This window comes from Mustela nivalis, assembly GCF_964662115.1.
Source record: "Mustela nivalis genome assembly, chromosome: 2".
NCBI classification, from domain to species: Eukaryota; Metazoa; Chordata; class Mammalia; order Carnivora; family Mustelidae; genus Mustela; species Mustela nivalis.
In genome coordinates, this window is record NC_139021.1 from 122,974,640 (window position 1) to 122,989,405 (window position 14,766).

The window sequence follows — 14,766 nt, forward strand, 5'->3', positions numbered from 1 at the left end:
CTAATTTCGTAAGGGAAATGGGGTTTCCAATATGCTGTGAAATCATTAGGAGAGAAAGAAATAGACAGACACAGTGTGGGAGAACGTGCTCCCGCCCTGTCCTCAGAACTCTTTGCAACTCTCAAAAGCATTCTTTCCTTTAAAGCGATTTTCATGTTTTGAAAGCTAAGGGCATTTCATGATTACTTGTACTTTCTTTTCTTTTCTTTTTTTTTTTTTTTAAATATTAAGATCTAATTTTTTTTAGAGCACTTTAAGGTTTATAGCAACATTTAGATGTCATTATGCTTCTTTGAATTCAAATAAATTTGAATTAACTTTTAATATTTGTAATGTAAAAAATTAAAATTGACTTTCAAATGACATAAATATTTTCAAATTCATCTTGATTAATGTTCAAACACAGAATATTTTGCATCATTTCACATGCTTTTATCAACATGTCTATGTTGGAACTCTAAGGAGAAAGTATTGTATTGGAATTTTCTCTTTGATGGAGACTATTTTATGACCATAAAATATTTAATATTTTCTTTAAGGATTTATTTTTAGGCAGGGCAATAAACCTCTGGAAATAAAATAGAAAGCAAAAGTCAATAAAAATAGTACTTTTTTCTTTGTATTTAACCTGTAAAATAGAACCAGTTGCATTTCTGGGAAAGGACAAGCTAAAATTACAGGGCACCCAAGTGTCCCCTGACACCTTCCCAGAATAGTAAGAATTTAACAACCAACAGATTTGAGGTATTTTGAAAACCCTTTATTGGGGCGCCTGGGTGGCTCAATGGATTAATCTTCTGCCTTTGGCTTCGTCATGATCTCAGGGTCCTGGGATTGAGCCCCACATCGGGCTCTCTGCTCCTCAGGGAGCCTGCCTCCCCCCCACCTGCCTCTCTGTCTACTTGTGATCTCTCTCTGTCAAATAAATAAATTAAGAAAAAAATCTGGAAAAAAAAAAAACCCTTTATTTACTTGCACACAAATCTCTATGTATTCTTATAAATCAATTGGAAGTCATTAACTTCAGGGAGCAAAATTACATCACAAAAGGATCAGTATAAAGTCAAGAAAATTAAGACCTTTTGGCAAATTAACACTAAGGAGAGTATCTTTTATTTTTATATATTCAGTGAATACTTATTAAACACCTGGAATATGCCAGGTTGTATGCTGAGTGCTACAGATACTAAGATGAATGTGTGCATCTGAGGGTCATGGTGGAGCCTTGGATGGGATGTGGTAGTAATGGGACTGTAGGTGGACGCAGACAGTGGCACCTGCTAGGACAACTGGAAGCTGGCAGAGCAGTGATCAGAGCAGCGTTCTCAGAACACTGACATTAATGACTCTACCTGGCACTCTGCCATCTTTTCTGAAGCACTAAACACAAACATAGCTGTCTTTATTATCGGGTACATAAGAGCCAGGGAAAAGATAGAACTCAGAAGCTGATACAAAGCCTTAAAATGGTTCTGATTCGTGTCCCTACTGAGCCTTTGTTTTGGCTGCAAGTTGATGCAAAGGAAAAGGAAAATTACAAGACACCACCCTTTGCAAAGTATCTTCCTTCAAGAAACATATATGCTCAGCTTTACACAGAGCTAGAGTTAAATGGGAAAGGGGAAAAAAAAAAACCCCAGCAGGTTATCACCAGTAGCCATTCTTTGCAAAGCATTTTAGTCTATACATCAAGCTATTAAAATCTTGTTGAAAAAAATGAATACATTTCAAAAATTATTTAAAATTAGGATCTGTATATAGACCAGAGTGAAAAAATCTGCCTTGATATTTGTTCATATCTCAACACATTTGCCGCCATTATTCCAGAGATACTCAACATACTTATTCTTGCCTATTCTGCGGGAGAATAAGATAACAGGCCAGTTGACATTGGCAGCATTAAGAGGCTGAGAAAATAGGAAAAGCTTTCTTGAAAGGAATTAAATGGAAAAAAGACCACAGCCTTTGTGGCTCATCAGCTCCTAGCTAAACTCTTTCGGGAACATTTGGGTATAAGCCTCTTCCCCAGTGTCCCCCAACTTTACTGAAATAAAATTGACCTGGAACACTGCAAGTTTCGGTTATACCCGTGATGATCTGATCTATCTACCTACCTATACATATATGTATACATGCATGTATGTACGTGTACACACACACATACACACACACACACACAGTGAAATGCTTTCCATTTCAATTCAACCTTTTAATTTCATTTCATCCAATCTTTTCCACTAAGGTTCCTTAACACATTCTTCACCTTACATAAACCTTGCTGTTGTTATGGTCAAGACACTAAAGGTCTCCTTTCATAGCAACTTTTGCATATACAATACAGGACGGTTCACTATAGTCACCAAGATCAACCTTAGATAACTGAACAGATACACCCTGTAACTGGTACCCTTTGTCCACTCTGGGTCAACATCTCCCATTTCCTCTACCCCTCAGCCTCTGGCAACCACCTTTCTACTGTTTCTGTGGGTGTGATATTTTTAGATTCCACATCTAAGTGAGGACATCTAGTATTCGTCTCTGTCTGACTTATTTCACCTCCTATAATGCACCGAAGGTCTACTCAATGTTGCTGCAAGGGGCGGGATTTCCCTTTATGTTTATGGCTGAATAATATTCCACATCCTGGAAATGCAATTTAAATGCTGTATTAAAGCTTTATCAATTTATGAATAAAATGCTAGTGACTTTTTCTTTTCTTTTTTTTTTTTTTTTGCATAAAACCACTGGCTACATTTTCTTTAATATTTTTTCTTTAAAAAAAAATCCAATTTCTGTTCCCAGGGGCACCTCTTTGTCTAGTTTCTTCCCCCACCTGACCCTTACAACTCTCCAAATTTGTTTGGACTTAATTTGTTAAGTCCTCAGTAAGTTGCTTTTCTCCTTCTGGGACTCAATAATGGGTAGATTGTTTTCACATAGTGGTGCCTTTTTAGTCCTGCAGGTTTTTGTCATTCCTTTTCACTCTTTTCCCTTTTGCTCCTCTGCCTGGATAAGTGCAAAGGCCTTTGCTAATGCTTGGTCTGGTCTGCTAATGGAACACTCTATTGTGGTCTTTGGTTCCATTACTGTCTTCTTTAGCTCCAAATTTCTGCTTGGTTCTCTTTTTATATTTTCTTTATCTTTTTCTATTTTCTAATTTTTATATTTTCTATCTCTTTCCATTTTGTTCTTGTTGTTTTTGCTCCTAATTTCATTAAATTGCTTTACTATGTTTTCTTGTAGCTCTCTGAGCATCTTTAGAACAATTATTTTGAATCCTTTGTCAGGCAATTCCTGTATTGCCATTTCTCTGGGGTCCATTCTAGAAGTTTCCTGTGCTCCTTTGGGGGTATTGTGTTGTCCTGATTCTTCAAGATCCCCGTAACCTTGCATACAGATATCTGCACATTTAAAGAACCAGTCACCTCTTCCAGACTTTATGGGTTGACTTTGCTATGGAAAGACCTTCACCTGTGGGTAGGGACGTGGTGGAATGTGCCATGAGCCCAGGCCTAGGGCGTAGAGTGCCAAATGCCGGGTGTGTCCCAGAGGTGTATGATATCTCATCTGCTCAGGCCACTCAGGTTCACAACACTGACAACTGTGTGGTTCCTGGCGAGCAGTGTGGGGGGTCCTCAGTGGCACCTCCAGGGCCAGTGGCTGGGGGTTGGGGTGGGCAGTGATGGGGGCCAGAGCTGGTGGTGTGCACACCGCAGTAGGGGCCCGCTGTGGGTCTAGGTAGTGGCGGGGGCTGGTTTCAAACATACACAGAGTGGGGGGACCAGGCCCAGCTCCAAAGGCCTGGTCTGGCTGCAGGTGTACCAGCGGCTGTGGGGACCGTGGTTGTCCGTGTGTCTTACTGGGGCTGCCAGGCCTCCCCACAGTGGGCACCCTGCAGAGGAGACCGACGTGGGGGGTTAGGTAAGGGGCAGGCAGGTACACAGCTTGAAAGACCAGCCGTAGGTGAGCTGAGTGGCACAGGCCAGTGATGGGAGACAGGGCCAGATCCAGCCCTCAAACAGCTGTGGGGGCCCTGCCCTTAGCGTGCACACCTATGGCTGTGGGTACCCCCCCCAACAGGTGTGTGCCTTGTTTGGATGCCACTAATGAACGTCTGGTCGGGGCACACAGGTGCACAGCTAGAAGGTTCCTTGAATGTGTGCCAAGTGGGGAAAGCCAGTGACTGGAGCAGAGACAAATTCAGCCCCACAAACTGCTGTGAGGCCCTGTCTCTTTGTGATCTGCCACAGGCATGTGGACAGCAGTGGAGCCCGGGGTAGGGGTCAGGTCAGTGTGGGGAGGGGCTGGCCCCAGCGTACACATGGTGATGGGGGTCCGCAGGGGGTCCGGGCTGCCATCTTGTACCTGTGCAGCCCCAGAGGCCTGGGCTAGCTGCTGGTGTGGACCCCTGGCTCCAGCAGCAGGGGGTGGAGGTAGGTCAGGGTGGGGTATGGGCAGGGACAGGGAAGGGGGGGACTCAGAAGTCTGGAGACTTTGAATGTGAAGAAAACCCAGGGAAATCCACAGGGGGCCCGCAGCAGTGAGAAAGCTGCTAAGGTCTTCTGCAAAGCAGGTCACTGGGAGCCAGTCACTCCTGCTGCATGGCTGGTTCTGGAAGCCCCTACGTTTCCTTGTTCCTTCCTCTTGCCGGACTCTCCCTTTCCTGGTGAGGGAAGCTCTCTCAGGCCGAGGCATTCCCAGGCTGGCTCAGACGATGCAGGCAAAATGAAGCCTGGGTGGCTCAGTTGGTTAAGCAGCTGCCTTCGGCTCAGGTCATGATCCCAGCGTCCTGGGATCGACTCCCACATCGGGCTCCTTGCTCCGCAGGGAGCCTGCTTCTCCCTCTGACTCTGCCTTCCACTCTGTCTGCCTATGCTCGCTCTCGCTCGCTCTCTCTCTGACAAATAAATAAATAAAATCTTAAAAAAAAAAAAAATGAAGCTGGTCTTCTTTCCTTTCTTATGCAATTATTCTCAGGGTCCCTTCCCCCAACCCCGACCCCCTCACCTCCCCACCAGTGAGTCACTGGAGATTCTGAAGCAGACTCCTTAACCTCTCTGCTTTTCTTTGTGGATAGCTGCCTAAATGCTGATCTTTGCTGGGGGATGGAGGCTGAGGTCTCTTAGGTTGGTGACACCAACCTAATGTACATAACCATCTTAAATTTTACAGTAACTAATTATTCTTACAGGTGCGATATCCAATGTCCTTCCACATGGGAGAGCTTGTAAAATCATCTGGAACAACTCCTCACCCGTGCTGGCACAGAAACTGAGACTCAGGAGGGTGAACTTGCCTAAGGTCACAACTTGACTTGCAAGTCACCCTTAAGACTCAAGATCAGGTCACTGAGGTAAAATAAAATGCACTCTCACTTGCTTTACCAGCTGCTAAGACCTCGCTCAGGTCCTAGCTAAACTACTCTGACCATAATTCATGTTTACTTGCTTAAATAAAAGGGCTCTAAGAGTCTGCCTTTAATCTGAGTCCTTTAATAGCTCAGCAGCCCACGCAGGGGACAGAGGGAGCAAACCAGATCCCAGGGAGTGCCAGTCCCTAACGTGAAATCCGGAGATGTTTTCCTGTCTCTAAACCTGGGGGCTTGTATACAACAGGGTAGACTGTTGCTGGTACAAGGTAGCCCCAACCTGAGTGAGGCCTGGTAGGAGGTGGATCAGTAGATAACAATATTTATGTTCCCAAGAGCTACTGGCTTGAGTAGTTAAAACCTGCATTTATGAACAATTTTGTTTTCTGTTTTTAAATTCGTCCCCAGCGCTTTCTGACATTTCGGCTGGCTCCCGCCCTTCACCCACACACCCAAGCACCACTCAGTCATTTCAGCCAGAGAGAAGGGAAGCTTTGATGAGAAGAACACAAAATAGTTTACATATTTGGGGTATGTACTACACTTTCTTCCATACGGTCTGCCAGGAATTCAGCCTGTGCCCAACGGACATCCCACCCTCCCCCCACTCCCTGTGAGACAACAACACAAGCAGGACAGGCTTCTCTGTCCTCTGTTTCTGTCTCCTTCACGTTCACACGCCACTCACAGAGCACAGGAGAAAAGAAAATCCCAGCTAAAACTTAATGGATGGGAGAAAGGAGTCTGCATCTTATTCAAAATGGGACGGCCTTTCGGCAGAGAAACCAAATTGCATCTTGAATTTGCATAGCGTGTAAAGTTGCATTCTACATTATTCCCTATCTCTGATCATTTCATCCAGAAGAGTTTTTATGTTTCTTCACCCTGGTGCCACCAGATGCCCCATAAACCTGGGGCCCGAGTTCCCCAGATACCCTTTTCTCCTCTCACTGTATTAAAACTGCAAGTGAGTGTTCGGTAAACGATGCAAAATGACCAAAAAGGAATTTTGTTGGGCATGGATGATTTTATTGAGGGGTAAATAAGTGAATTTCTAATCCACTTACCCACTAAAACCCTAGCTAGATATCAGGGTATATCCCTTCAAACTCCTCTTTCCTGCTTGGCTCTAGGATTCCTCATTTTTCTTCATAAAAATGCTCTCTACTCAAGATGATCCTGTAGCTCTCCATGGTAATCAAGGGGCACAAGCACTGATTTGGTTTTATTGCTTACAACCTCTTTAAATAGCTTGTATGAGCGGAAGACCTCTGCCATTTAAAGCAGCAGCTCTAGCATACTGGTTACGGCTTCTTATTAAATAATGCAAAGCCAATTCAAAAAAGAGCTCTGTTCAATTTACTTGCCCAGTCAGACAGTCCTCTAGAGGTCAAACTTCATCATTCTTCACTCCTCCTCTCTAGAAAGCTTGTTTCTTTTAAGGTACAGACACCGTTATCAGGGACAATAGTTATCAGGAAAAAGCAGCGTGGATCTCCTGCTGAGCACCTACATTGGGGTGTCTTCAGGTCAGAGGACAGGGGACACACCGCCCAATGGCCTCATGAGGGTAGGGACAGTGTCTTGCAGTCTTGCTCTACTACCTCACGGTGTCTGTCCCACAACAGGCACCTCAGTATTGGCTGGGTGGACAAACGCAGTGAGTAAGTGAATCACTAAACCAAGGAGCTGCAGGAATCAAATTGAGGTTATCGGGATAGTTTTGGAAACACCAAGATCAGGATTCTACGCAGAGCAAACACAGGATTGCGGGGGCTACAAACTATCCCCCTTAGATAAGGGGCTGTGTACAGCGAGATCACCTTTTTGTAGCCTTTGATGCCCACTCTTGCTCCCACCTTATAACAAACGCATGAAATGTCGACATGATAATTCCTTCGTTAGAAGTTTGGCACTAGTTAGACCTCTGAGTGATCCCAGCAATATCTGGGACTTATTTCTGGCCGACGTCATTCCAACCCAGTTTATAAACATTAACTTGATCATTGCAGCAACGCTTTAAGGTGACCATTAATTTTCTTTAATTTCAGATAGAGAAATTACATACAGAAGATGAGACAGCCTACCAAAGTCAACGGGCTACGGTCCGCATCTGAGACTTGAGCTTGCTTCTGGGACTCAACGCCTTCCCCCACCCACAACATATGTCACCAAATCAGGCAAGGTGCCAAACACCTAGCCAAACAGATTTGTGTTTGTTTGTTTGTTTTTCAATTTCTAAACGGCGGCAAAAAACCACTATAAAATTTACTCTCTTTACCATTTTTAAGTATACATTTTTATAATGTTAACTGTATTGACATGGTTAGGTAACATCTCTAGAAATTTTTCATCTTATAAAATTCACTCTATACCTGTTAAACAACACTCTCCATTCCTCTGCCCCCAAAGCCCCAGGCAAGCAGCATTCTGCTTCCATTTCTAGTTCTGACCACTCTAGATACCCCATCGAAGTGGGATCCTATAATATTTTACTTCTGTGACTGGCCTCTTTCACTCAGGATAATGTCCTTAAGATGCATTCATGTTGTGGAATATGACAGGATTCCATCCCTTTCCAGGCAGAGTAATACTCCACAACATGTACGCATTACATTTTCTTCATCCATTCATCTGTTGATGGACACTCGGCTTGCTACCATCTCTTGGGCTATTGCGAATAAGGCTACAGTTGAACACGAGTGGGCAAATACTGCTTCAAGATCCTGCTCTCAATACTTTCGGGTAAATACCCAGCAGAGGAACTGTTGGATGGTAGGGTGGTTCTATTTTCTGCTTTTCGAGGAAGCTCCATATGATTTTCCATAGTAGCTGCATCATTTTACATTTCTACCAGCAGTCTGCGAAAGCAGACAGATTTATTTTTAAATAGAATCACTGTCAGTTTTAATATCAAACTGACCAAAGAGCCCAGCCTGTAGCATTAAGCAGTGACTGAATTCTTACAAATCAAACTCAGCTAAACCTCTAGACCTTAGGTCTCAGTTTTTATAATTAAAGCCACACACCACATACGCATGCATTGCAGATCTATAAACACGGACCAGCATCCCATTTTAGGACACATTGATCTATTGGTCATTTTCTCAGAGACCGCAGCAAATGAAGTCAAAGGTAAAGCCTGCACTGAACCAGCGCAAAGGTATCAGAAGGATTCTTACTTCCTGAGAAGAAGTAGAAGCGTGTACACAAATTGTACCCTTACCCTCGTTTTGGCATCGATTTTAGCTCCTCGGTCAAGCAATAGTTTTACCATATTGGCATTTCCTCTTTTTGACGCAACGTGTAAAGGTGTGATGTCGTTCTGTAGAAGAACAGAAAAAAATGTAGTTTAGAATCTTCAGTTCAGCCAAAACATCGTTTCCTCAATATCCCCCAACATATTCTCACTTTTTAATTTTTTTTTAACAGTCACTGTGAACAGAATGCTTCCCAAAATTTCTGACAGTAATTTTACTAAGGGGATTTCCCTCCCCCTCCGAGGGATGAATTTTAAGGGACACAGTCTGTGGGGTTGGGACCAACTTTATTTCATTTGAGTAGGTGGTTGATGGATGAGATGGCTTTTTTCTTTCCCCCTCTAAAATCCTGCAGCGTTAAGCCACGGTGTCGTCCTACAAGCTTGTGTGATCCATACTAGCTAACGAGCAGTTGACTACGTGGCTGATGATGTCCGCTGAGACTGTGAAAGGAGGATCATGTTACTCAAGGCCATCTCTGGGTTCATCTGAGCCCAAGATATCAGAGAGACAAGAGCAAATCCAAGTGGGAAACTGGACAATACCAAAGTCACAGGACTGCCCATGCACGTGGGGCTTTTTAAAATGTGTTTACAGGCATTCATTAGCAACGTCACAGAAAACTGTTTTTGGATTTCCCATGGAGGAATACACATCTTGTTACCACAATCTGAAATTCCAGCTCACGACCCCGCAGTACCACAGGTCTTCCCTCCCATCTTACAGGTGCCAGTTTACCATTGCCAGACTGTCGGGGAAATATATGTATACAGTGAAAACATGATCTATTTTGGCTTCTTATGCCTATGTAGCAACAATATGGATTTAAGGTCTAAGGCAATTATAGGACGCATAGTGTCAGCTTGTAAGGGGTCATGTCTCTGTCTTTCGATAGCATCACAGCTCCCAGGCCCTGACTGTTCCCGTGCGTTAGGCACTGTGCTTAACTCTTTATTATCTCATTTAATTCTCAAAATCTTCACGTCATAAACAATCCGACTTATAATGTCCATTTTATTGATAAACAAGTAGCTGGCCAAACCAGGATTCAAATTAAAATATGACTCAACTTGGGATTTTTAGAAAACAATTTATGATGAAAATTTTTAAACAGACTTTCAGACAGGTCTGAGAGAAAGGCAGGAGCTTCATGCACTCCTCACTCTGGTTCAATACCTACCAATTTTTGGTGACATTACTTGTCCTATGCTCCCGCTATTTTATTTTTCGTGTGTGCAGAAATTTAAGAGAAGGAAGAGAAAATCCTAGGGATCATATTATTTCATCCACAAATACTGCAATTTAGCTCTATCTAACAGATAAGGCTTTTTTTTTTTTTTAAAACAAGTAATCACAACACCATGACCATATTTAACAAACTAAAAATAATTCCTTCATCACACCAAGACCCTGTCAGTATTCAAATTCTCGCATTATGTCCAGTCAGCTCAGCAGCGTTGCTCAAATTAGAAGAGCTACACCTGCATTACTTTGAAATATCTCTTACATCTCAATCTCTGTAGGTGCCTGACTCTGCCTTCCTTTGCCCGTGACTATTTATTTATTGAAAAAACTGAGTAATTCACTGTGTAGAGTTTTCTAATGTCCAGATTTAGCTGCTTTCATCCTTATGGAGGGTTGTCAGACATGTCGTTTTGCCTTGTGTTTTCTATAAACTTTTCTAAACATTATAAACTATAACGCTCCTAGCACTACATTCTCCTCTTTACATATGTTATATGGCTGCTCTTGCCCTCATCACTCTTAGGTGCCAAAGTATCAACTGACTCATTACACGAAAGAAGAAAAAAGGCCTCGGGAAACCAAATTTGCTTCAGTAATGGGGAGTACATAGGGATAAGCATTATTGCTCTAGGCCAGGGTAGACAAACTTTTTCTGCATAGGGCCAGAGAGCAAATATTTTCAGCTTTGCAAGCCATACAAGTTTTCTTACAACTGTTCAGTTCTGCCATTGTAGGGCTAAAGCAGCCATATAACATATGTAAAGAAACGGGAATGCTTGTGTTCCAATAAAACTTTATTTATAAAAACAGGCGGTGGGCCAGATTTGACCTGGGGATGGTAGTTTGCTGACCCTGCTCTAGATTAACCAGGCTATGGCTAAAGGTTTCAACTATGTGTAACAGTTTACAAAAAGAAGAGGTAGAGCTATATGCTGTACATCGTGTGTGCTCTGGCCCCTTTGGTGTGGACTATTTTTGGTGTGAATGAAAGCGGGCAGAAGGAAACAAAATTCCTGATGACTTTGTAATTGTCTTCCTCGTCTCCACTGTCCAAGAGCAGGTGTGGACCCAAGCATTATAGTGGGTAAATTCTAGACCTGAGATAGCTGATGGAGGGGCAGGTGAGGTCTGTAGGAAACATGGTCTAATAGGCAGCTTACTGAGCCCAGAATGGGAGATAGTGCAAAGATCTCATCCTTCCCCAGCGGGAGTCAGCACTTACATGTGATTTCCCTTTAAAACTGTGCCCTTGCCTGGCTGAGAAGGACTTAATTAACCTCCATTACAAGTAGGCTAATTTTAGGGAGAGGAAGACTCTACATCTAATTTTGCTCTTTTCCATATTCATGTACTCTCTCATACAGTGATGCATAGATGTCAAAAGGTGCCTTGAAATTCTAACTCCCACGTTTTTCTACACCTTTCTGACATTAGAGGAATACTTGATATTTCTATAGTGCTTAAAAAGTGTTGTCAAGGACTGCTTACACTTACATAATTTCATTTTATCTTCACTACACTCTATTGAACTAAATCACTAATCCTATTTAACAGACAAACTGGGGAATAGTACTGGTCAGCAATTTGTATATTAAAAGACAGTGAATCAGAGGCAGAATCGGGATTTGAACTCAGTTTTCTAGACCCTTGGGCCGTAGTCTAGAAACAGCTATGGCTTCCCCTCTCTATTAAATAGAGCTTCTGACGGAAATACATACTTCTGCGTTCCCGACTCTGGTAGTAACTGCTTCTGTCAATTAGGAATGAATCAAAATGAACGTGGTACCTTTGGACCACTCAAGGGGACATTTATAGTCCAATTCCTTGGTTAACCAGTAAAAATGTTTCATATCCTATTATGCACAAACCCAGCATTACACTTCCACTGTATAACTGAGGAATAAAAATATGGAATCCCAACACATCAAAAGAGACTAGTGATGCTCCGGACGAAAATGCATGCTTCAGAAAACGCTCATTGCTGCTTGTGAAACACAGGCTTACACACGCTTCTGGGATGCAGTGTGCCAGTATATGTGAAAAGCCTTCAAATCTAAAACCACAGATACAAGGCAGAGGTTGACTGCCATAGTCAAAAGGGTAGGAATGTTGAGAGCCAGCCCTGAGGGCTAGGCACCGTCTCTAAGGCCACCACTGAAGACCGTCAGTTCCAGCACGAGCCTAGCACAGAGTCACAAGCAATAGCAGCCAGGGGATGAAATCAGGTTAGAACTTAGTGAGGGACCTCCTCCCAGCTTCTTCACGTGTGCAGGGAGAACTGAGGGCGGAGCACCAACACCATTAAACACTCCCCCTCCCCCGTCCACCGCACCCCTCAGCCACTACGCTGAGCAGGACGCAGTGCAACCCTCCTGTAGAGGGAGCCAAATTCCCTCAAGCAAGACAGAAGCTCTGCTAACTCTTGTCTACATTGGCTCAGCCTTCCACACATATGGCCTGACAGACAAGTATGAGGTATGCCCATTTTCAGACAAAGTTAGTGTTTACCTCAGTCTCTCTTGCATTCTGTCCAGTGGAACTAGTGAGCTATAGGCATCGAAAGTTAGGGAATTTCACCAAAGGTATGGAATTTCAGTCAAATAGAAACCCTCAGTAAGAAAAACCACAATATAAGAAACATAGAATTCCTTTGATGGGCCCATCACCAGACTTCATACAGCTGCAAAAAGCATCAGTGAGCTTCAAGACATGTCTGTATAAATGACTGAAACACAAAGGAAAAAAAAAAAAGAGTGGAAAAGAAAGAGCAGAGTCTAAGTTTTGGGGGACAGTATGAAACCAATGACTGGAGTTGCATTAGAAGAGAGGGGATGGGGCAGGAGAAATACCTGGAGAGACAATGTTTAAGAATTATCTCAAAATCATGAAATGTATGAAGCCACCTATCCCAGGAGCTTGGAGAACTTCGAGCAAGATAAACTACAAACAACCAAATGCTACGGTCAGATACGTCAATCCAATTGCTGAAAATGAAAGATAAAGGAAAAATCATGAAAGTCACCAGAAGGGAAAGGACATATTTACATAGAGAACAAGGACAAAAATGACAGCCTTAAAAATCACACAATGCTGACAACAAAGTGGCATCTTCAAATACTGAAAAATTAACACCTGTCAGGTAAGACTTCTATACCCGGTAAAAATATCTTTTAAGAAACTGAGGAGAAATAAAGATCTTTTTTAAGATAAATGGAAACTGGGAGACTCCATTACCATCCGACTTATAATACAAAAAAAAAACATTAAAGGAAGTTCTTCAGGCAGTGGGAATATGATACCAGTCAAAAGCTTAGGCCCACACAGAGAAACACAGAAATGGCAAAAGTGAAGGCAAATATAAAGATAATTGATTACCTAAAACAGAAACAGTAACAGTGTACTGGGGGCTTTACAACATATGTGTAAATAAAATGCCCACTATCCACACATGGACGGAAGAGTGAGAGCGACCCTGTTTTCAGCTCTCACACTAGCTGTAATGTGACATAACTTTGAAGGTAGACTGTGATAAATTAACAACATACAAAAAACATGGTTTAAAAAAATATGCCGTCACATTTATGTGTAAGTATATGTACACCTACATTCTAAAAATCTGTTGAACTCTGGACCCTCATGTTAACCACCTATCCCTCGGGACTGAGATTATAGATAACATTAGACTTCTTCATTCTTTCCTAAATAATTTCTACTACACGCATTTGTACAATGTACAGTGAAAAATGGTTGTATTTCTTTGTTGTCATTACCTAATCTGCAGCCCATCATCGCCAGCTCTGTCCTGGCTCGTACTGATTGCATTGCCCACTCTGATAGCCAAGGAGAAGTTTTACCTACCCATCAACTTGCCTTACATTTGAACTTTGAGGGACCCTGTTAAGCCTACAGGTATCCTGAAGGTACCTATTTATTACTAACATAGAAAATTACATATGGCTAGGATTAATGGTCTACCTGTTATTCCTAAGAAGAAACCTGAATTAAAAGTTGGATAAAAACACATTCAACCTAGAGTTTTGAAGCTGACCTAAATTTAGTGCAAATAAGAGTAAATGCTACTCGAAGCTTGTGTAGAGTGGCTTATTAGTGGAATTTTTTTTCTTATGCCAAAGGTGCAACATTCAATGTTATAGTCTACATTAGTGTTTTAGATAACTTTGTTAACTGATGAGTATGTCTGATTTGGTCTAATCACCTATTTTAGAGACAATGAGGAGGCCGGGGAGGGTAAGAGGTTGCCGGGAGTCACAGAGCTGGAGGCTTGGCCATGACCCCAGGTTTCCGGATCCCCAGACACTGCCCTTTCCATCTCACTAAGTTCTCTGGGCTTATTTTCATCTCCAGGACAATAGCATCCTATTCCACTGAGCTTTTCCATTAAACTAGTCAATGTAATAATTATTCACTCTAAAAAAAAAGGCGGGGGATAAATCTGATTAGCTAGTGCCTTTCTTTTCCTGGCATTTACTTCTCCTCAACCCTTATGGAAGATGGCGGATAAAGACAACAAAGCAATCCCATCATATATATACACATATGTTTAGTAAAAACATACAGAGGAAATTGGCTGTAAAAGTATTTATGAAAACATTAATAGGATTTGGGTGAATATTTAGAATTTTGACTAAAGAAAATTACAGTACTCAGTGGTTTAATTCTTTCAGATTTCTCAGTGAATAACCTGGTCAGGTACTTAACAAAGCAACACGGATCGTGACTGTATCTGTTCATGTGTGGGTGTGTGTTCTCGCCGCGGTGTGGCTGCTAGCCTTTTCTTTTCAGTCATTCATGTTCTTCTACACTAATCTTCTTTTATTTTGATTTTTCAGTAAGACTCCTTACCTACAGTCTACCCTTCTTGAAGATAAGCAA

The 14,766-nt window shown here is 42.3% G+C and overlaps 1 protein-coding gene across 1 annotated transcript in view; it reads right to left on the reverse strand.

The window, feature by feature from the left end:
• ANK3 (ankyrin 3) overlaps positions 1-14,766 on the reverse strand; it is a 335,126-nt gene that overhangs the window by 175,679 nt on the left and 144,681 nt on the right. Inside the window, 1 exon segment of the mRNA XM_082721630.1 lies at positions 8,595-8,693. Within this exon segment, the coding sequence (XP_082577756.1) occupies positions 8,595-8,693 (99 nt within the window).